This window comes from Haliotis cracherodii, unplaced genomic scaffold (assembly GCF_022045235.1).
Source record: "Haliotis cracherodii isolate W230 unplaced genomic scaffold, xgHalCrac1.p SCAF_5, whole genome shotgun sequence".
In the NCBI taxonomy this organism is placed as follows: Eukaryota; Metazoa; Mollusca; class Gastropoda; order Lepetellida; family Haliotidae; genus Haliotis; species Haliotis cracherodii.
The window spans coordinates 44,937,919-44,961,029 of record NW_027266308.1 but is presented as its reverse complement, the minus strand read 5'-3'; the positions used below and the strand labels follow the sequence as shown (position 1 = coordinate 44,961,029).

At 39.1% G+C, this 23,111-nt stretch overlaps 1 protein-coding gene across 2 annotated transcripts in view; it reads left to right on the top strand.

Annotated features, from left to right (window-relative positions):
- Positions 1–22,764, top strand: part of LOC139443093 (MAPK/MAK/MRK overlapping kinase-like) — a 57,058-nt gene extending 34,294 nt beyond the window's left edge. Inside the window, exons 6-14 of one of the 2 annotated variants that reach the window (XM_071224024.1) lie at positions 4,232–4,280; positions 5,584–5,669; positions 7,823–7,915; positions 8,901–9,002; positions 9,762–9,779; positions 13,429–13,602; positions 14,252–14,540; positions 16,324–16,533; positions 18,197–22,764. In XM_071224024.1, coding sequence (XP_071080125.1) covers positions 4,232–4,280; positions 5,584–5,669; positions 7,823–7,915; positions 8,901–9,002; positions 9,762–9,779; positions 13,429–13,602; positions 14,252–14,540; positions 16,324–16,533; positions 18,197–18,259 — 1,084 coding nt within the window. In that variant the 3' untranslated portion in view covers positions 18,260–22,764. The remainder of the gene's footprint in view (positions 1–4,231; positions 4,281–5,583; positions 5,670–7,822; positions 7,916–8,900; positions 9,003–9,761; positions 9,780–13,428; positions 13,603–14,251; positions 14,541–16,323; positions 16,534–18,196) is intronic. The other variant, XM_071224025.1, reaches the window with a different exon arrangement.
- The last annotated feature ends 347 nt before the right edge of the window (positions 22,765–23,111 follow it).

Here is a 23,111-nt window from a genome sequence, read left to right as displayed (position 1 = left end):
CTATGTTATCAGGCCCGTGAAGATCCGGGGTAGAACAGGTCTTCAGCAACCCATGCTTGCCGTAAAAGGTGACTATGCTTGTCGTAAAAGGCGACTAACGGGATCGGAGGGTCAGGCTCGCTGACTTGGTTGATGTATGTCATCGATCACAAATGCGTGGATTGATGCTCATGTTGTCAATCACTGGATTGTCTGGTCCAGACTCTATTATTTACAGACCGCTGGAATATTGCTGAGTGCGTCATTAAACCACAACAAATAAACAAGCAAATAAACAATGTTATCAATTACTTATATTATAGGGTGGCATTCAAACCTTTTTTGAATGTGGATACAGAATTAAAGAATATTCATACATTCTTTTTATATACCATAACTGGATCCCTTACATGAGAAAAGTTAAATGTTTTTGTATTCAGTCGATAATATACACATGGTATTTGATAACACAGTATGACTCTGCTGTATAGTTTGAAGGCTAGGGATATATTGAAGTATATTTCCCTCCTGTGTAGAAGGCATTGACACTGGTGAAAGGCAGCTCACAATATGCAATGGGTGGAGATGTATTGATTAGAACTCTCGTGAGATGAGATAAAGTTTAAGCAAATGTCATGTGCTGATGGTTGATACCTGGTGGAAGCATTGCTAGCATTTACTTGTGTGAAGTTTTCTTTAAGTACTTGCACTGTGTGGACTCAAGGTCAGAATAATCCCAATATTTGACATCAAATAATGATTGGATAGTCATTGTGTGTCACAGTACATTGACAGCGTGCATCATGCTATCAATCACTGGTTTGCCAGTCCCATGCACAGATATTTAGATGAACCATGATATAACTGGAATATTACTGACTAGCATAAACTGTCAATCACAGGTTTGCCTGCCCCATACACAGATATTTAGAGACCACCATGATATAACTGGAATATTACTGACAAGCCTAAACTGTCAATCACTGGTTTGCCTGCCCCATACACAGATATTTAGAGACCACCATGATATAACTGGAATATTACTGACTAGCATAAACTGTCAATCACTGGTTTGCCTGCCCCATACACAGATATTTAGAGACCACCATGATATAACTGGAATATTACTGACTAGCATAAACTGTCAATCACTGGTTTGCCTGCCCCATACACAGATATTTAGAGACCACCATGATATAACTGGAATATTACTGACTAGCATAAACTGTCAATCACAGGTTTGCCTGCCCCATACACAGATATTTAGAGGCCACCATGATATAACTGGAATATTACTGACAAGCCTAAACTGTCAATCACAGGTTTGCCTGCCCCATACACAGATATTTAGAGACCACCATGATATAACTGGAATATTACTGACTAGCATAAACTGTCAATCACAGGTTTGCCTGCCCCATACACAGATATTTAGAGGCCACCATGATATAACTGGAATATTACTGACAAGCCTAAACTGTCAATCACAGGTTTGCCTGCCCCATACACAGATATTTAGAGACCACCATGATATAACTGGAATATTACTGACTAGCATAAACTGTCAATCACTGGTTTGCCTGCCCCATACACAGATATTTAGAGACCACCATGATATAACTGGAATATTACTGACTAGCATAAACTGTCAATCACAGGTTTGCCTGCCCCATACACAGATATTTAGAGACCACCATGATATAACTGGAATATTACTGACTAGCATAAACTGTCAATCACAGGTTTGCCTGCCACATACACAGATATTTAGATGAACCATGATATAACTCAAAGATTACTGATCATAGCATTAAACTCATTCACTCACTCATTTACATGCTAATGATCTTGCTGTATGAGATGTATAGGGAAATATTGTTTTGTAATATCATTTACCAAATTTGTCATCAGTTGGGTTTTTTCAAATTGCATTAAATAATTATTATCAAACAAATATCATTATGGTAAGGTGTGGGTTAATTGGGTGACTGGAAATTGGCACCATTGCAATATTGATGTATTACTCATTGTATAAAACTACATACTACTTGATATGTCAATCTCTGACATGGCACCAAGCCCTGGGGAGAGAGTTTCTGGAATACTACATAAGTATTCAAAGAAGAGCCATTGTAGGCCTAAATATTTAATCTTTGACTTATCAAACATAGTGCTCATTTGTCTCAGTTTCACATATTTCTCTGTATTCATAGCAAGATCTCAGACTAAGAAAGAGGGACACACGCATGAATACATAATGTGTGGATGTTATCTGGGAGTGAGGTATTCTGTGTCCATGAATAAGACAGCTTATTCCAGCAATATGAGTAAGTTCATCAGAGGAGGACATATCTGTATAATCAGGGTCAGCTCCCTGACCCATGTAATCTCTATGGTGGCAGGCCATGTCAAGCCGAAGCAATCAACTTTGAGCCAGAGAATTGTCTTACAAAATAAATTCCTGTATGCAAAGAATATACTGAAACAACTAGAATGTATAACCAACTTTAACTTGAAATCAGAAAAGATGTGGTTTTGTGCTGAAGTACATCTCCAAATACATCAAATGAGTGAGTGAGTATTGTTTTATGTCGCTTTTAACAAATTCCAGTAATATCACGGCTGTGGAAACCAGAAATGGGCTTCACATATTGTACCCATGTGGGGAATTGAACCCAGGTCTTCGGTGTGAAGAGCGAACGCTTTAACCACTAGGCTACCCGACCGCCCCTAAATACATCAAATGAGATTCAAACCTGGACAGTGACATTAATGCGTGTGATTATCTCATGCCTAAATACCCAGAACAACTTAAGCTGAGGGTTGTGACCGTTTTCCCAAATATTACAAAGAATTGAATATGCCTTATAAAGTGTTTTGGTATAGTAAAGACTATTCACATACATGTATAGGAGGAATAAACACGATTTCAAGCATGTTTCTAGCCTTCATTTGATTTTTTTACTGGTTATTAAAGATTTATGTCTTATGTATGGATCACTATAAAGTAGCCACTGACATATATAATGTATATACAGGTAACGTCAATGGTATGTTTCACATCATTAGAACATGTGGGAATATACAATACCTATTGATTTAGATTGGAGGTTTCATGGCACATTTAAGATACACTGGGGTGAGTCTTGTAAGGCAACTAGCACTTACTTTTTTATGCAAATTGTGTGCATAATAGGTGCTATCTGTAGGGTAATACCTGCGTACTCTTTTCTCAAACACCTGGTGTCAGCCCTGATTTTCTATGATCCATTCATCCATAATTTTTGTTCCTAATTTTCCCGCCCAATGGTGTCTTTTTAAGAAGATAATTGAGACTGGTTATTCTCTGGCTTTGACTTTTAATGTTTATACTAGTCAGCAATATAACAGTTATATCACGGCAGCCTTTCAGTAATTCAGTCTGTGTTGGTCAAACCAGTGCTTGATTAACATTAGGTACAATTTATTCTCTTGGGATAAAATTATATTCAATCAGACAGGACCCATAGTAGCCATCCTATCCTCAATGGCTAGTCTTACAACAACAATTGGTTGTAGGGGACCTATTTTGCTCCCAAATGCCAGAGATAGAAGATACACAGATAACCTGGTTCAGTAACAGATAAATAACTCTAACATATTATAATATATATGATTAAATTAGTTAACACTATTTTAACATGCTGATACAACATTTATAAAGAAACACATTAACTATTTCAAAATGTTGCAGTGCCTTCTTTGTAATGCCTGTTATTACCTCTCTATTAGACCTAATTTGAAACTCTTGAAGTATGACAATGTACCATTAACCATAACAGTGTTGCACATGAATTGTTTGTGTCACTCTTGACTAGCAGCCTGGAACCAGTATGCTCATGGACCTGAGAATCTTGTACTCAACATATTGTCAACTGAGAACAATCAAATTACTTATTTATTACTTATATTATTTACTTATTTATTACTTAATTATTATAATGAAATATATTCAGTGTTTTGTGATTCTTTTACTGTTGTCAAGATGTCAATTATCTTTAAGGACCCTCAGCTGAATTCTTATATTGTACACATACCGGTAATAGTACATTGTTCCATAAGTTTCATTTATTGAGTGTTATAACTGATATATATATATACCTGATGTTTTCATGCACTATATGTCAATGAGCTTGCATAACTTTGCCAACGCCGTTTGGTATTTTACTGTTAAATGTTATTATATACAGATTTTGGTACTTTTTAAAATTAGGAATGGCATCTTTCATCGAGATGTAAAACCAGAAAATATACTGATAAAGGTGAGTATTATTATGCCTTTCATTTGTGGTGTGGTTTGTATGAAATGTTTTTCAGTATTGTCATCCAAACTGATCTCACTGCTTATTCTGTGGTAAATCTGTGTTTGGGAATTACTATCATCTCCATACTTGATCATTGCTTGTTCCTTGAAGGTCCAGAATGTTCTTTTGTTCAGTTTTCACATTTTTAATCAAGAATTTGTCAAAATGTGTTTCAAAGTGTAGTCTCCAGTTTGAAACTAATGCCGTAAAGCACGAGAAAGCTGCCTTCTGATCAGCTAATGTCGTCTTCTCGTCATTCCATTGATCGGTCAAAATTTGAAAAAGGTCGTCGTTCTGGTGCAAATTGGATATCCTCAGATCTTTGAAAGTGGTTTTAATGAGATTGCAGTGAAACAAGTTGGTTAATTTACTCAAGTTACGAAAGTTTCCACCATGACACAATTCTTTTTATGTGAGGCTTAGAACTTAACAATCAACCTTCGTACTAAAGAACCTTATTGTAGGCATCCCCACCTACTTGCGCTGGATTCATTGGAAGTCCTCTCAATTGTAAATGTGACATAGTTAATAATTCATAGTGAAACATAGTAGTAATTCAATCATCCAGTACTGTATATCGCCTTCTTGAAAGTGACCCCGCCTTTTAAGTCTACAAAATCGATGAAATTTTTATACCCTGTCTATAAGGCGAATTGGAATGAAGCGCATCACCGAATGTAAACAATATTGAATGAAATTTTGAATAATATTCATAAAATACATTACAAACATAAGTCCAGATATAGAATGAACACTTTTTATAACCAGACAGTGTAAGTACATGATTAATTTGTGTACTTCAGTATGGATTTGTTGGGGAAAAAAACATCAACACTTGTCAACCCTGTGTATAAGGCGACCCCCCTTGAAAGCTCCGTAAATTTAGGTATGATAAACTCTCCTTATACACAGCAATATACGGTACATTGGTCGTCCTTGACAGGCTTGGGCTTGTGTATGCTTACATACTGGACTGCTTCCCTACAGGACCTACAGGACCTTTTAGCCCTTTATTGCCGAGCGCCCGGCAGGGTACCTACCACATGACACATGTCGTGATATGATTGAAATACTATTCAAAGTAGCATTATACCTTATTGACTCATTCGCTATTGCTGAGAAAGTGTTCCAGAAAGGGCAATGTAGCTGCCATAACTACAGGTGGCAAATGTTCTGTTGTGTTTAGGTTACAAACCTAAGCATCTTTTGCTGTTCATTATCTGCTGTTATTCGTATCACTTGATCCTGTTTGTTGTTTCAGGAGGATATGCTGAAACTAGCTGATTTTGGGTCCTGTAGAAGCATGTATTCTAAACAGCCTTATACAGAGTACATCTCCACAAGATGGTAAGGTGTCGTCTTCATCTCCCTGGGTTAGAATAGGTCCCCAGGACAATTCACAAAGTGGTTGTGCTGCTACCGAGAAATTTAACCTGAGGCATTTTCTAACATGAATAGACCCACTAACTAGCCTGAAATTTGACTTGCCCTTAAGATACCTTTAACATTAGACCAAATGATAGGCTTGTGGGCAAGTGCCAGGTTGCATGCCTGGCCCAAACTATCCTGTACTTGACACTCACAGAGCTAGACCCGCACTTTGACATTACAGCAGCCAGGGCACTACAGTCACTTTGTGAAAGGGGGCACGGGTGGCCCAGTCGTCTAAGGCGCCGTGATTAGCTGTGCAGAGTTGCGTCCATTGGGCACGCCAGAAACCTATGATTGTGGGTTCGAATCCTGGTTCGCCCCGATTATGTTTCTAGGTTTGTCAGCACCATACCCGTGCTCGTGGGTTTCACCGAAGTGGTAAATGTCTGAGACCTGCATCACTTTGGACTTTCCTCCCACATTAAGCTGACATGCCGCGATATAACTGGAATACTGTTAAAAGCGGCGTTAAACCCAACTCACTCACTCACTCACTCACTCACTCACTCACTCACTCACTCACTCACTCACTCACTCACTCACTCACTCACTCACTCACTCACTCACTCACTCACTCACTCACTCACTCACTCACACACTCACTCACTCACTTTGTGAAGCAGTTGCTTGTTGGAAGTGATCACTAAATTGGATCAGGTGGTCAGGCTAGGTGACTTGGTTGATGGTTGACTGCTTTGATGTTGCTTATAATATCAACCACTGGTTTGCCTGTCCTAGACTAGATTGCCATATTATAGCTGGAACATTGCTGACTGAGGCTTAAAACAACAAACTGACCTCCCAGGGGATCATGGTGTAGCTTGGCTTCCATACGCGCATTCCTCATTCAGATTGTTGGGTTCAGATTGGTTTGAATCCTTATATGGGTTCCTAGCTATGGATATGATTGGAAAATTGTTAATAGCAACTTAAACCTCTCACTTACCAATAAACCGTAACCACTTAATCTAAGGAAGAGAATAAATTAGTCATCTTGTAACACCCCTTCATGTAATATACAAATTATTGAACAGTTAGTAATTTCATTGTCACACAGTAGGGCTCCCTTTTATCAAAGCTTCCCAAATATTGGAATTAATTAACCATGATTTCTTTGTATTCTCACGGTGGGGTGTCCATTAAACCCTAGTTCATGTCTTGGTGTAGATAATCAATATGTAATTGAGTTGCTGAGGTAATAAGTGTGTGATAGACATCTGGTCAGGTGACGAGAGGAAATGAAGGCCTATGTTGAGAATGTACTCATCCTTGTCTATCCAGATAAGCTTGGATGTTGAGGCTTTTGATTTAGCTCTTCTGGAGTACTGGGGTTTGGGGGTTTACACCTAAGTAAGTCTCCAATATCAGGACTGGAATGTGACATATATTTTGAGTGGTGGGATAGTATAATTTTCTTTTTCATATTTGGTGACTGATGTTATGATAAAAAGTCTGTATATGCTGTGTCAGATTCCATTTACCAAGTGAATGCTCATGGCGCACATTATTATAATCCAAGTCTTTGGATCGACACTCAAATTTTATTCACAGTTCCCTGGGGAGTATACAAACCAAGCTTCTCTTTGATGGTGCTTGAAGGTTAACTGTCACATTACCGTCTCATCCTACTGGGTACCCTTTCACTCCTGGGTGAACGGAGGCATATAACTCCTTCAGCTATTCACAATTAGTCTCTAGGAAAATCTAATCCTACTCCTAAGGATATACCACATGCAACCTGTGTTTCTCAGGAGTCAAGCTGGAACCACTAGGCTCCCCCCACTGTCCCCCAATTAAGAGATTGGTCTTTTGTGTTCATTCAACATCTTCCAGTTGGGGTGGTGGGCAAGCCTAGTGGTTCTGGCGTTCTCTTGTCACATCAAAGACCCAGGTTTGATTCCTTACATGGGTACAATGTGTGAAGCCAATTCCTGGTGTACCCTGCCCTGATATTGCTGGCATATTGCTAATAGTGTTGTAAAACTATACTCACTCAGTCTGACAGTCATTTACTCGTCCGACTTGCCCGAGTTCTCCTGAGCACACCACCATCTGTTTGTGCCCTGCAGGTACCGTGCCCCGGAGTGTCTGCTGACTGATGGCTATTACACATACAAGATGGACATGTGGAGTGTGGGATGCGTCTTTTTTGAGATTCTCAGGTAATTCTCCAACCTGTCAAACCAACCATCCACCTAACCAAACTCACGGAAGTGTGTCTTTTGGGAGTTCAAGTTTTCTGGCCACAAACCACAGTGTCAACAACATGTCAACCTCAACAAATTAGGGCTGGCATGAGTACAAATTTACTACCCGGGTACCCACCATGCTATTACCCGTATTACCCGACCCTACCCAGATACCTGCTATAGGTCTCTAGAGTTGGGTATAAAATGTCCGATTGGGAATAGTTTGACCATAGCCCTGGTAAAATGTATTTAGATACACGTATAAAATGATCTGGTCATGCATACACTGAAGTTGACTGAAGTTTGATCTTTATTCAAACCTATGAAGGTCAGAAGGAATTGGTGCATAGTCGGAAAGAAATGTGAACATAGTGACTTGTAGTGTTACCATAGAGTTTTAGATATTGTTTCTCATTAAACAATATATCATGTGACAAACCACGGGTCCAGGTACCCGAGTAACCTGCCCCAGCCCTACAACAATTATGTGTCAAGCTGCACCTTAAATGTGGAAAATGGATGCATTAGTTTAATACCCACACTAGGAACAGACAATACCAGAAAACATCAGCAGAACACTGAGAGCTCCTTTCATTTCTGTCAGAACCACAATTTGTTATTTGGGACTTTCTTGCATCCAGAGTTGAAGGTTTAAATGTTTTCAACTTCAAACCGTTTTATGAACAATATGTATAACATCACTCTTCTACTGCTCTAGGGAAGGTCAGGTAACATAGTGGTTAAAGCGTTCTCTCATCACGCCGAAGACCCAGGATTGATTCCAGACATGGGTACAATGTGTGAAGCCCATTTCTGGTGTCCCCCGCCGTGATATTGATGGAATATTGCTAAAAGCGGCGTAAAACCATATTCACTCTACAGCTCTGTGTATTGTGTTATCATATCAACATGCCTTATATCACTGAACCCATAATGGTGGAACGTGGTTATTTTACAGTCTTCATCCACTGTTTCCTGGCTCCAATGAAGTCGACCAGATTGCAAAGATTCATGACATTATGGGTACACCAGAAAATTCAGTGCTGAAGAAGATGAAGAAGTAGGTACCTTTCATATGCACATATGCTTATACATGTAACATACCGTATTCGATGTAATAAGGGCCCAGGGCACTCTCAAAATTAGAAATAAGGGGTTCTTATTAGAATATAATTTTGGTGAGAAAAAAAACAGTGTTGAAAGATTGTAAATTTTGTAGTTTATGCTGACAGCCTGAAATGACATGTGTATTATACACGACAGATATATTATTCAAGAATTTAATTGCCCATAATTAAGGGTGCATATAACACATGAGTGCGTATTATACACGAATAAATAAGTCTTGTGTACATTGATCGATCGGAAAGGGTGCTAATTGGGATTGTTCACTAGCCAATATATTGGCAAATATCGCTGTGCGCTTATTAGAGTGGGGCGCTTAATACGTCGAATACGGTATATGTAAATTAACTTTGTTGAGCCTAATGTTTCTATTTTTCTGTCAGAGTGAATAGAGGCCTAGTTACCTTTTGTGAAAATACAATTATGAATTGCTTCATAATCAACTAAACAAACATTTAATCACGATTTTATTTATTATTTGTTTAGTCAATTTGGTAATTGATGTGCATGAGTGCATGAAGGCAACCATCTTCCCACATTAAAGTTTAATGAAGGTGGATCTGAATTCACAGCTGATGATGACAAGCTACTGTATCTGTAGGTATCGATCGTCAGTACTTTGAAAACAAAGTCTTTTATGGATTTGTGTGAAAAAATGTACTAATGAGTATTGATAAATTTTGTTTTCTCGCAGTCGCTCAAGAGGAGCTAGGTACCTCTGTGATAAACCATTGCGTCTTTGTATTGTGTTTCTTCTCTCAGATGTTGTCACTGTTGCTGTATCTGCATTGCAAATTGCTCAAGCAAACAGACAGATATTCTATGTCTGTGCGTTGTGTATGAGCGTAGTGTACATGGTGTATGAGCTGAGATAACTTGTTCAGGTTACTTGGCCAGTCTTATTGCTTTAATCACGGATAGCTTCTGGTGGGACACTGCAGTTGGAGGATGCAAAAATATATTAAAAGAGTGGCAGCAATTATCAAATTAATTATTTATGTTTCATTTAATAGACTTGAGTGCTAACACTATTCCTTAAGATGTCAGCATCGTATCCTTATATGTTTGGTCATATATTTTCAAAAGTAAGGCAGAAGGATCTGTGATTCAAGGAATAAAAAAATGTTCACCTGAATGGAACATTTGCATTAATAACTTACAGACCTTCTAAAATATTACCAATCTCAGACTACGAATAGGCTAGCGACTTTCATTTAGTAAATAGGTCACCTGAAAATTATGTGATAGATTTAAAGGTTTCAATTTCCTGTTTTCATATATATGTGTATACCCATAATATTGCTATCTGGCCAATAACATCTACTAAAAGGAAAGATTGCTATGTTGTTTTTCTGATTTAGCTAATGCCTCTAAGTATTCCAAGCATATTTTTTTCATTTAGCCACATCTGGGGAAGTTGTCCCTTCTTGTTTCTCTTCCCTTTCTTAATCTTGAACAATTTCATTAATATGATTCGTCTAAGGCGCCGTGATTCGCTGTGCAGAGTTACGTCCCTGGGGCACGCCAGAAATCTATGATTGTGGGTTCGAATCCCGGTTCGCCCCGATTATGTTTTAAGGTTTGTAAGCACCATACCCGTGCTTGTGGGTTTCACCGAAGGGGTAAACATCTTAGACCTGCATCACTTCGGGCTTTCCTCCCACATTAAGCTGACACGTCGTGATATAACTGGAATAATGTTAAAAGCGGTGTTAAATCCAACTCACTCACTCACTCATTAATATGAACACACGGCGGCAACTTCCAACACACAGGGAACTGAGGCAGTCTGGTATGAGTGCATATTAACTGTCTGCTCTTATCTTGTTGGCTACTAATGTTAGCCGGACACACATGATATTGTTACATACAGTCAAGTCTTGTTAATCCAACAATCGGCTTTATCCGACACTAATGATGGGAACCACTTGCATCAGTGCTATTTAGACCCGTTAATCCGACAGTCTTGCACTCCAACTCCGACACAACTAATTTGCAACAAATTACCAAATTCACTCATTAATCAGTCTCGTTAATCCAGTCATTTACCCGCGAGTACACAGCCCGTGTTTTGATGTGAGACGAGTCGTCTGGTAGCTGCATATAACAACCGCTGCAGAGATAAACTTGCTTAACAATAAACAATTTATGAACAATTAGTGTTTGTCTCGTTATCTGTCGTGTAGTTGTCCTATTTTTGATCACGAACGTTAATACTACTTAATTTCGCTTATCAGACATACTCGTTAATCCGACATAATCATATGCAACCAATCATGTCAGATTACAGGACTTGTACATGTCCATCATTTTGTATATTACCTGAAGCAACATGGCAATGCTGAAATAACTATACTTCATTTATATCTCGATACATAAAGAATGAACGAGATATATGTCACACGTCACAACTTCCTGTATCACGTCCTTGTCCTCTGCTTGTTCCAAGCCCATGTAAGTGACATGATGTAAATGAGGTGATAATGTGAGTTTGGATTGGCCCACGACTAATTTTATTGACTACCTGATATATTTAGGAATAATTAACACATAACAGCAAAAATAACAAAACAAATGTTTTTGAAAATGGAGCCCAGGGTTGATTCTGGGTCAGAATTCCTTCTGCCCCTGTTACTTGATATATAAGGGGCTGCTATCGTTAGGCTGGAATATAGTGCTGAGTGCAGCATTAAACAAACAAACAAACAAACAAACAGACTGTCAGATCCGACTTCAATGAAGATTAGGTGGTCAGGATCTGTGACTTGACCTGTGGTTTGCTTTCTTGTCTCACTCAAATTATTATTATTATTATTATTATTATCTTATATTATTTTTTTATATTATTATTATTATTATTATTATTATTATTATTATTATTATTGCATGGAATGTATTTCAAAATCATTACAGCTATGTCACAATAGCACACATACGACTACACCATATCCACCAACTTCTCATTTTCTATGACATTCTTGTCTAGTGGTTTGCTTGTTACACAGTTCACAGTTGCTACACAAGGGTACAATACATGATAGAGGTGTCTCAAGTCATTGCTGGCGAGTGCTGGCAACAATTCTCACTTCTCACTCCATCTCGACTCTAGTGTGCTAAATGACATAAAGTGTGTATGGCCTTTGAGCTCAAAGCTTTGCTTTCTATTGTACCTGTCTCTTCTGTGGTTGTCTGATCCACATCCAGGCTTGTAGTAGTTCTGTTTTTGCCTAAATTCAGTTGGCCTCTTTCATGCTAGATGCTGAATGAAACTGCATGTGAACAGGACTTATGCTATAACAAGACAGTCATGCCATAGTTAACTTATGCATGTGTTTTTAAATTACTTATAGTAGCATAGAGGTCCAAGCGTTTGCTAGTCGCACTCAATACCACCTAGGTTTAAATCCATATGTGGATACAATATGTGAAGGCTATTAGTATTTTATCTGCCATGACATTGCTGCAATATTGCTGAACATGGCATAGTTATTGCTGTCTCACATGTCAATGTGCATTCATGTACTGACCACCAAAAATATAAGTCGCCACTGAAAATGTTTTGTGATGCATACGGGTATGACAATTGTTAGAACACATGCATTTTATAGTTTATATTCTATGAGTTTTAACTTTACATTTTCCAATTTTCTGATGATGGAATCAGTATTGAAGTCCAAACAAAAAAAACAATGGCTTTTACCAACACCTCTGTGGTGATTTCTTATGGTCCAAACAAAAGCCGACTAAATTCACGATCAATCGATCACAAATGACTGTGCTCAGTGTGTGTCGTCGTACCCTGATGGCATAGATTGATGATCACGCATTGAATCACTTGTAGGCCTCGCCTAGGCTGCTCATCCTTCTAAGTCATATCGTGCATTGTATGTCCATTCTATTTTGATAAATACCCTGGTCCGTTTGACACCATAGCTCTGTTTTGAAAGAGATGGCTTCATCTCCATCTCTCCCATGTTGCTAATGAGAATAATTACAGGGGACAGCTTTCCTTAAGATTGTATTATTGAGAGCAAATATGTCAAGTGAGTGAGTGAGTGAGTGAGTATGGCTTTACGCTGTTTTTAGCAATATTCCAGCAATATCACGGTGGGGGACACCAGAAATAGGCTTCACACATTGTACCTATCTCGGGATTCGAACAAGGGTCTTCGGCGTGACGAGCGAACGCTTTAACCACTAGGCTACCCGACCGCCCCCAGCAAATATGTCCAGGGTATTTATCATAACAAAATGGAGATATAACACCCTGGATAATCGAGGATGCATCAACATACACTCAATCAGTTTAAGACAGTATCAGATATGGTGTTCCCACTGTAACATATGATATGCATTTTCAGATCTCGCGGCATCAGCTTTAACTTCCCCCAGAAGCAGGGTACGGGTATCCAGCGACTCCTGCCCCATGTATCCCAGGAGGCAGTAGCACTCATCAACAAGATGTGTACATACGACCCCGAAGAAAGGGTCACGGCACATCGGGCCATCAAACATGATTATTTCAAAGAACTGAGGTATGTTTCACTTATGTTTTGACATCCAAGCTGATGTCAGGATTCATACTACAATGTTTTATTTTTTTTAAAAACTTCTTTTTTTCCCTTTTTTTACCATTTGGCGATACAATCTTCCACTTACATACATCCTACCTGAAACATGAGAGTACTGTCAATTTTGACTTCCCAACTTAATGAGTATTGTGCATTCTCCAAGTTCTGTAAAGCTTAGACTAACATATAGTCTCTTAAATGAACATATCGTACAGAAAAAACCAGTTGTTCAGTTATCTTAATAAAAATATAATAAAAGGGAGCCCAGTGACTCTCTTCATTTTCAGATACTGCAGTAATCTAGAAATGCCAAACATTATAGACTTGCATGGGCTGTAGTTGATATATTTGTATCAGGGTCTATAAGACATACTATGTAATGCTGTATATATCTTGTATCTCAATCCCTGCTGGGGATACAATGAAAGTGTCATACACTACAATGAGCCGTTTCTACGTGACATCAAATTATGTTCATGATGACAGATCCTTTTTGTATTTGTTCTGATGAATATACTTTTAGACAAATGCTGTCTTGGGAGCACCACAAAGCAACACTGTGTAGGGTCATTGTTGTAAATAAATCCAATAAATTATTTTATTCATATTGTAGGGAGGCAGACAGACGAGCTGCAGCACTTGCCCAACCCCGCCGTAGAGATGAGGGAAAGAAATCTGAGCTCCATGAACGCCCTGTTCGGGACCGGGACCGGGACCGGGACCGAGACCGAGAACGAGAAAGAGACCGAGAACGAGACAGAGACAGAGAACGAAACCATGAGCCGGTTGAAACCATAGGCGATAAAAAGAAGGAACCAGTCGTACAAGACGAGCGACCTTCTGAAGTTGTGATGTACCCTATACGAGCAACCAAAGCACAGTCCAATCCAGCCAAGGGGCGGGTAGGTGGCACCAAGTCATATCGTGAGCCGCAGGCCCCCAGGGTGGAGGTGCCCCAAGAGAGTACCTCTGACAGTGAGACTAGTATATGGGCTGCCTTTAGGCATAAGAAGAAGGTATGTGGGGCAGTGGGTGGGTGGGTGGGTGCAGCTGTAGCTGGTGCTTGTCGTGCACTCTTGGTTTGGTTTTTGTTTTCTTGTTGAGGTGAGTGTGTTAACGCCACATGAATTAGCATGGACTGCTTCTGAAGATTGGATTTTTGTTAATGGTCTTTGCGTTATTTTCATAGTTTAAAATTCCAGAATGAATGGTTAGAAACACACCTGTAGTTTGCATGTTATCTTGCAGAAGTTCTGCAACATTTATTCAATAGGATTGTTGTTAAAATTGTTGAACAGAGATAAATGTACATTTTATATATTTGAGATCACATATTTGGTCATAAAAGCTGAGTGTATGGAGGACTCAAAACTATATTAAGTGGAAACCATAGCCCTGTCCTGTTTTCAGCCTGTCATTCCCCCACATCATTTGTAGGCTAAGAAAGTCTTGCTTGTCAGGCAGTGATGCAGTCTCATTACAATCAGATACGTATCTACAGGAACATCTGAGGATGCCAAACAAATTCTTGAGTGAACAAAGCATTCAGACAAGCATGTCTGATTTCTATATTAGGGCGGTCGGGTAGCATCACTTGTCAGGCAGTGATGCAGTCTCATTACAATCAGATACGTATCTACAGGAACATCTGAGGATGCCAAACAAATTCTTGAGTGAACAAAGCATTCAGACAAGCATGTCTGATTTCTATATTAGGGCAGTCGGGTAGCCTAGTGGTTAAGGCGTTCACCCATCTCACTGAGGACCTGGGTTCGATTCCTGACATGGGTTGCACCCTTGCTTACACTGCCTGAGAAGCAATTGTTTTGAAGCCCAATCCCAACTGTTACTGAGATGTGTCGGCTCCTCTGCATGGGAGTACTTGTGTGCTGGTGGTGAAGGGTGCTTGGTACATTATACTTGAAACTCACACTGCTTGAAGCACTTGAGGGAAACAACATACAACTAACCTCTACCTTTTTACCTTTGTGTGTAGTTTGTTCCCCTTTGTGACAGACTGTTTTCAAGTTTTGGTTTACAGATTTATTATTTTGAATTTCCTAGTCTGTAGGTCAGTAAAGGAGACATTCCAGATAATTTTGGGGTTCTTTAAAAACATCTAAATATGTTGCCATGGGTGCCATCTTAGTTGAACTTAACTCCTCAGACATTCCCGATAATCTTTTGGTTCTTTAAAAAGTATTCCTAATATGTTGGCATGGGTTAGCACAATGTTAGTTGAGCTTGTCTCCTCATTATGCCTATTGTCATAACCTATTGTCTTGCAGTATAACCTGTTCCATGCACAATTATTTTGTGATGAACGCACGTTTCCATCTAACAGATAACAAAAAATGTCCTTTTTTTCAGATTTATTTGTCAACTTTTAATTCTTGGTTGACCTGCCTGAAAGTCAAGTTGTTACTTACTCATAATATGATGTCACGTGCATATACAGAATTACGTCTTCTTGAATCTAATGAAAATGGGGTACCATGATGTCAATTCTTTCCTCACTATAATTGTCTGTAATAATACCCCTTGTCCTAATACTACATGTCCATATGGTGATCATATGTGTTTGGTGATGCATTGATGTTTTTCTGACACATTCCATTCCCAATGATGGCTTAATGGCATCTAATTAAAATACTATAAAAATCAACCTTATTTTCCTGTTTTCAGCGACAGCGGCACCACAATCTCCGGCGCTATGCAGAAAGCCAGCAATATCCAAACCACACAGGGCTGCTGCCTCGAGTGACAATGCATCACCCCACATACAACCCCACATACCACAGCACTTCCATGCCAGCATACCATCCCAAGCACTTTGAGGGTCCGTCTGGGGGGTTACCAGCCATCAACAATGTTAACACTTTTAAACCACACAAGGTGAGGAAATCTGTTTTAGAAGTATGAGGATATTATTTGTTACAAAGGAGACCATATCACCAGTGTACTAAATAATTCTGAGCAGGCATAATGTGATACAATGTTGTACTTATTAATAACTGGTCATCATTAACGGATTGGCTTGGTTGATATGATGCTGCTTTTAATTAAGATAATCAATAGTGGAGTCTTTTTGGGCAGATGATCAAGACTGATTATTTTATGGCATTGACATGTTATATATAATGTCTTGTCTTCGTTGCTTCAAAAGAAAGGACCGCCTCTGTGGTCTAGTTGTAGAGCGTCCACCCGGAGAGCGGAAGGTCCAGGGTTCGATCCCCGGCTGCATCATACCAAAAGATGTTAAAAGATGGTATTTGTTGTTACCCTGTCTGGCGCTCGATATTAAGGGGCTAAAACAAGGACTGGTCCACTCAGTATACTGTGTCTGAGTGGGGTATTCATGTTAAACTGCAGCATGGTATCTCAGTGGGCTAGCACTATTGAATCGGCATCAGTCCGGACTAGTACAAGCAGCCAAACACACATAAACGTGCATGCACGTCGGTATATAAGTGCAATAATCTTGGACACGACGTTAAACCCCATTTCACCTCACCTTCAAAAGAATAATCGTTTGAAAGGAAATATGACTCTACAGAGATTATATTAGACACAAGCAAAGTGTACCATGAACACAGTTTACATTCTCCTGGGCCAAGCGTCTGCAAGGTTATTCTTTATGTTAGTGCTTTGTAATACCTGTTGGGATTACATGTAAGAATAAAGGTCCCCAGCAACCTGTGCTGGTCTTATTTGTGGGGATTCTAGATAGGAATATAGGTCCCTAGCAACCAACGCTGGCCTCCATGTGGGGATACTAGGTAAGAATAAAGGTCCCCAGCAACCAATGCTGGTCTTATTTGTGGGGATTCAAGATAGGAATATAGGTCCCCAGCAACCAACGCTGGTCTCCATGAGGGGGTACTAGGTAAGAATAAAGGTCTCCAGCAACCAATGCTGGTCTTATTTGTGGGGATTCAAGATAGGAATATAGGTCCCCAGCAACCAACGCTGGTCTCCATGTGGGGATACTAGGTAAGAATAAAGGTCCCCAGCAACCAATGCTGGCCTCCATGTGGGGATTCTAGGTAAGAATAAAGGTACCCAGCAACCAACGCTGGCCTCCATGTGGGGATACTAGGTAAGAATATAGGTCCCCAGCAACCAACGCTGGCCTCCATGTAGGGATACTAGGTAAGAATATAGGTCCCCAGCAACCAATGCTGGCCTCCATGTGGGGATTCTAGGTAAGAATATAGGTCCCCAGCAACCAACGCTGGCCTCCATGTGGGGATACTAGGTAAGAATATAGGTCCCCAGCAACCAATGCTGGCCTCTGTTTGGGGATTCTAGGTAAGAATAAAGGTCCCCAGCAACAATGCTGGCCTCTGTTTGGGGATTCTAGGTAAGAATAAAGGTCCCTAGCAACCAATGCTGGTCTTTGTGTGGGGATTCTAGGTAAGAATAAAGGTCCCCAGCAACCGATGCTGGTGTCTGTGTGGGAATATTTACAGACCGCTATCCTACAGCTGGAATGTGGCTGAGTGTGGCATTAAACAACGAACACAGTTAATTATAATGAGGGATGTATTTGTTTCAGGCTCAGTCCAAGCCCATCAAGAATCTGTTCACATACACGCTACCTTCAGTTGACAGACAATAGGCCACATCCTATTCAAGGGGAGAGCACTCTCATACACTACAGCAACCCTGTCATGTGACCTGCAGTCAGGAGAACATGTGCACACCACCAAGCCTGCTGCTCTGGTTCAGTCTGGATGGAATTGGTGTGACAAGGAGTAACCCATAGCAACCACACTGATGGAGATGAGTCAATTATTAAACTGCATATACAGTATATATGACTTCATAGAACTCTAGAAAAGTTGTGATATCACAGATGATGCCTCTGTTAAACTGTGATAAAAGCAGATAGCAAATTCTGTTTCACCTGGGACTTGTAGCAGATGCATTCTTTGTCTATATGCAAATGAGAACATAATGAAGATGCAACTTATTTGTTCACAAAAAAGCTCGATGTATACTTTGGTGTATTTCAGAACTCTTCTCTTTTGATTATTTGCTAATGACATTGTAGTGTTGCTCCTCATCTGGAGGTCACTTTGTTGTCTGACTGCACCTTAGAACCTTACACAAATAGAAGAAGACGATGCAGGTCACCTTCATAGAATATTTGCCTCTACCAAACAAATATAGACAATTCTGTTTCAGTATTATGGTTGAACACAAAACTATTTTGTTCACTAGATGGAGTGAATTTGTCAGCTTGTGTCTGTGAGAATAGCTCGAAAAATCCATATCCTGTCATTGTGCTGAGACAGATTTCTGACTTGTTACCATGAGGGTGGGAGGAGATTCTGGTAGATGTTGTCATACAGGTGATCCAATGTCTGAAAAGTAGCCTTCTGTCAATACTTCCATTACCCTCCCTTTATTACATCATAGCCATGGGCGGTCGGGTAGCCTAGTGGTTAAAGCGTTCACTCGTCACGCCAAAGACCCGGGTTCGATTCCCGACATGGGTACAATGTGTGAAGCCCATTTCTGGTGTCCCCCGCCAAGATATTGCTGGAATATTGCTAAAAGCGGCGTAAAACCATACTCACTCACTCACTCATAGCCAGTGTTCTTGATATTTGGTTAGGATCACCCTGTTGTGGTATTGCTGGAATATTGCTAAAAGTGGTGTAAAACCATACTCACTCACTCACTCACTCACTCACTTGTAACATGTAACATGTGACCTGTGTCACACTATGGTTACAGTCATCGATGTGGGGGATCACATTAAAACCAGCACATAGAAATGTGGAAGATGTGAAGTACAGCTGCTATCTTGGCTGTTTGTTTATATAAACACTTCTTGCAAGGACTTGTGGGTAGAAACACCCATTGATGCTAGGTGCATCTTCCCGAGGCAAGGGAGTAACTGACTTTATAAGACCAGTTTCCACCCTTACCGAAGAGGCTGGAATTCCTTGGCTCGATCGTAGCACCACCAGTGGCTACATAGACTCATTAGTCCAGCCAAAATGTAACTCCATAATACCAGCCTAGTTCGGCAAGGGTGGAAACTGGAATTTTATAGTCAGTAAACTTTCTTGCCTCGGGAAGATGTGCTAGGTGAGGTGAAATGGGGTTTAACGTTCGTTGTATTCACGATTATTTGACTTACATAGTGACGGGCATACATGTGTGTGTGTGTGTGTGGTAGTTTGTACTAGTTCAAACGTAATCTGGTTTTATAGTGCTAACCTACTGAAATACCATGGCACAGTTTAACATGGGTACGCCACTCAGAGAGAATTAAACTGAACTGGCCAGTCCTTTTTTATGCATATAATCCCAAATGCTAGGCATGGTAACAAGAAGTACCATCTTTTAGTGTCCTTGGTATGGTGCAGCCAGGGGAGCGAACCATCAACGTTCCACTCTGTAATGTAAGCCTTGTTTGGGGATTCTAGAGGACTTTGAATGAAGGCCACCTTTAAGCCTGTTGTTGGTCTCTCCTGCCTTGATATTACTACCCTAAGACTGTTTCTTTGCTTCTCATAGGTCAGGATGTTGTGTTGGTAGTATGGTCCTGTAAATCGGTGAACTATCATTTGTTTGCATCAGCTGCCATTAGCTCTGTGTAGATGGAATGGAAACTACGCTTGTAAAAGTTTGAACTTGTCTGAATCAGACAACAAGGTTATTTCTGGCTTGTTGTATTTTCATAACCAATAGTGCTCATATTTGATGATGAACTGACTAAGAGTTCAACCCGACATTAGCTGGTCCCATCAGTTCTAACTCTACATCAGTTCTATCACTACAGTGATAAGGCAGGCTTTTAATTACTTGGTTTATGGACCTACCAACCCAAACTAAACAAATGTGGAATAAGATATAATACTTGTAAAGTACTACTTTTCTTACTGTCATGTTTGCTAACTTAAAATTTAGACCGAAGGGGAAGGGAAGTAATCCTATGATTTATCATTACCAAAGTATATATTCTTTATATTTTTATCTATATTTCCCCTGGCTGACAAAACTTTTAAAGGATTTCTTCATGTTTTAGATTATTTCTTTTCATTTCAACCACCGACCCTAAGGTTTTACAAAACAATCCATAAGCCAAGTATATGAATGAAGCCTCAAATTAGTATTAGTCTCTGTTAGGTTGTGGAAGTTCAAGTCTTTTGAAGTCTGTACTAGTTACCACTTTCCTAGATGCAGTAGAGTATATATGATGCAGGCCAGACTGTGATATATATACATTTGGTGCTCATCCACCCGTTCTGTTGTATATTGATGTAAATTAGGGGAGATAACTCTTTGATACTATGTTATTGCATAGTGTCAAGCCGTCCAATATGTGACATATTGATAACTCAGTCCAATAACAAATTTATGTCCGTGTCTTATGGAGCTATAACCATATCACTTGTCTGGTTATTCTTTACTTTGTGTTTTGTTGAATCTATCTTACCTCAGATAATCTTGTTAACACAGTCCTTGTGTTGTTTCCTGTCTGTGCCTTATACTTCATGCATATCATATATACAATGTTGTCAGAATATTTCAGAAACTAGACACAAAAAGTAAACCATGTTTTCATTTTACTGTAGCTATGGTTCAAAATATTTTGACTTTAAACAATGTTGATCCCAATATGCAAGTTCAAGTTTCATTACTGATCTCTGTGTTTTTGTATGCAAGCAAATAGTCAATCTTTGTTTGACCTCTTTTTGCATGAAGATTTGGTGACACCGCCATAGCAGACGTCAATCAGCATGAATGAGCAGCAAAGCAGACCAGCACATCTAATTTCTGTATTTAAGAAATTATAGATAATTGTGTGCCATATTGTGGATATTCTATACACAGTGTCGCATGCCATTGCATCTACACTATAAAGGGAGGTAGCATCAAAGGAATATTTGTGTTTTGTGTGAGGTTTCTTCTGTACAAATCTTTTTGAGAATGGGTGTGGTAAAGAAATGACACTAAATCGTTTTAGAAAGCTGCCATCTGATTGGCTCAAGAACCCACACATCCTTCCATTAGATTGGTTGGCTCATTGTTCACATGATGTGACCGCCTTTGGAGATGTCGTTATTTTCACGCAGAGCAGATTGGCAAATAACTTGGGTGATTGGGATGTGTAAGGTATTTGTCTCAGTGCTAAAACCACATATATCAGGAACACAAGGACAATGGCTCATTGTGGAAGTTGTAGTACATTGTAACTTAATCTTGTTGAGAAACTGATATTCTTGTAGATAATGTAAATATTTGTAATATTTGTGTGTACAGCATTATCTATGTGGTTATGTTGAATTAGGGACTGATCATTTAATATAGGGGGTGGGGAGGTGCCGGTAGGATTGTACTCTCCACTCCCTTTAAAAAATGGCAATGTGTCATTTTTTTTCATGCCCCTACCACTAAATTGTGGTGCACCCCCCACTCCCCGTCCTGTTTTTTTTTTGCTGTTTGCTGTATCAATTTTTTATGACCACCACCCCCCATCTCTCCCTTATTATCTCTTCCCTCCACCCCTTATAATAAATGACCAGTCCCTAAAGAAAATAATTAAACAGAATTACATTTGTGATGGATTGTTTGTGGAAGGGATGAAACATGGACATATTTTGAGTATTGGGCAGGTATTTGCAACTTCATCTTTCACATGGTGCAAGATGTTGTGGATTGTTTCACAGATTGTTACAGTATATAGTCAAACTGTAATGTGCTTCAGGCACACAACTGCATGATGCCATGATGACCAATCAACAAGTTTTAACTGTTCTCTATTTTCATTTTGGGAAATATTGGAGTAATATCACCAGTAAAAGAAGGTTATAACAGACCAAAGTGTAACATTTTAATCTCAGACTAATGTAAACCGTGTAGTGGACATGCTAGGTCTGAATGCAACCATTTATGAAAAACATACTTCTTTTGGCACAAGAACTTGGTATGGATGGATATACATGGCATATATGCATAACTTCACCAATAACGTCAAATATTTGATGATAACACTTGTTACATGTTGAGAACAGTCTAGTTGGCTTCCACATTGCTTCATAATGTTGTTTTTGTTGTGTAGTATAAACAATTGTTATATTATGTGATATAAACAATTGTTATGTTATGTGGTATAAACAATTGTTATATTATGACATATAAACAATTGTTATATTATGTAGTATAAACAATTGTCATATTATGTGGTATAAACAATTGTTATATTATGTGGTATATACAATTGTTTTATAATGTAGAATAAACAATGTTTATATTAAGTAGTATAAACAATTGTTATATTATATAGTATAAACAATTGTTATATCATGTAGTATAAATAATTATATGTGGTATAAATAATTGTTATATTATGTGGTATAAACAATTGTTATATTATGTGGTATATACAATTGTTATATTATGTAGTACAAACAATTGTTATATTATGTAGTATAAACAATTGTTGTATTGTT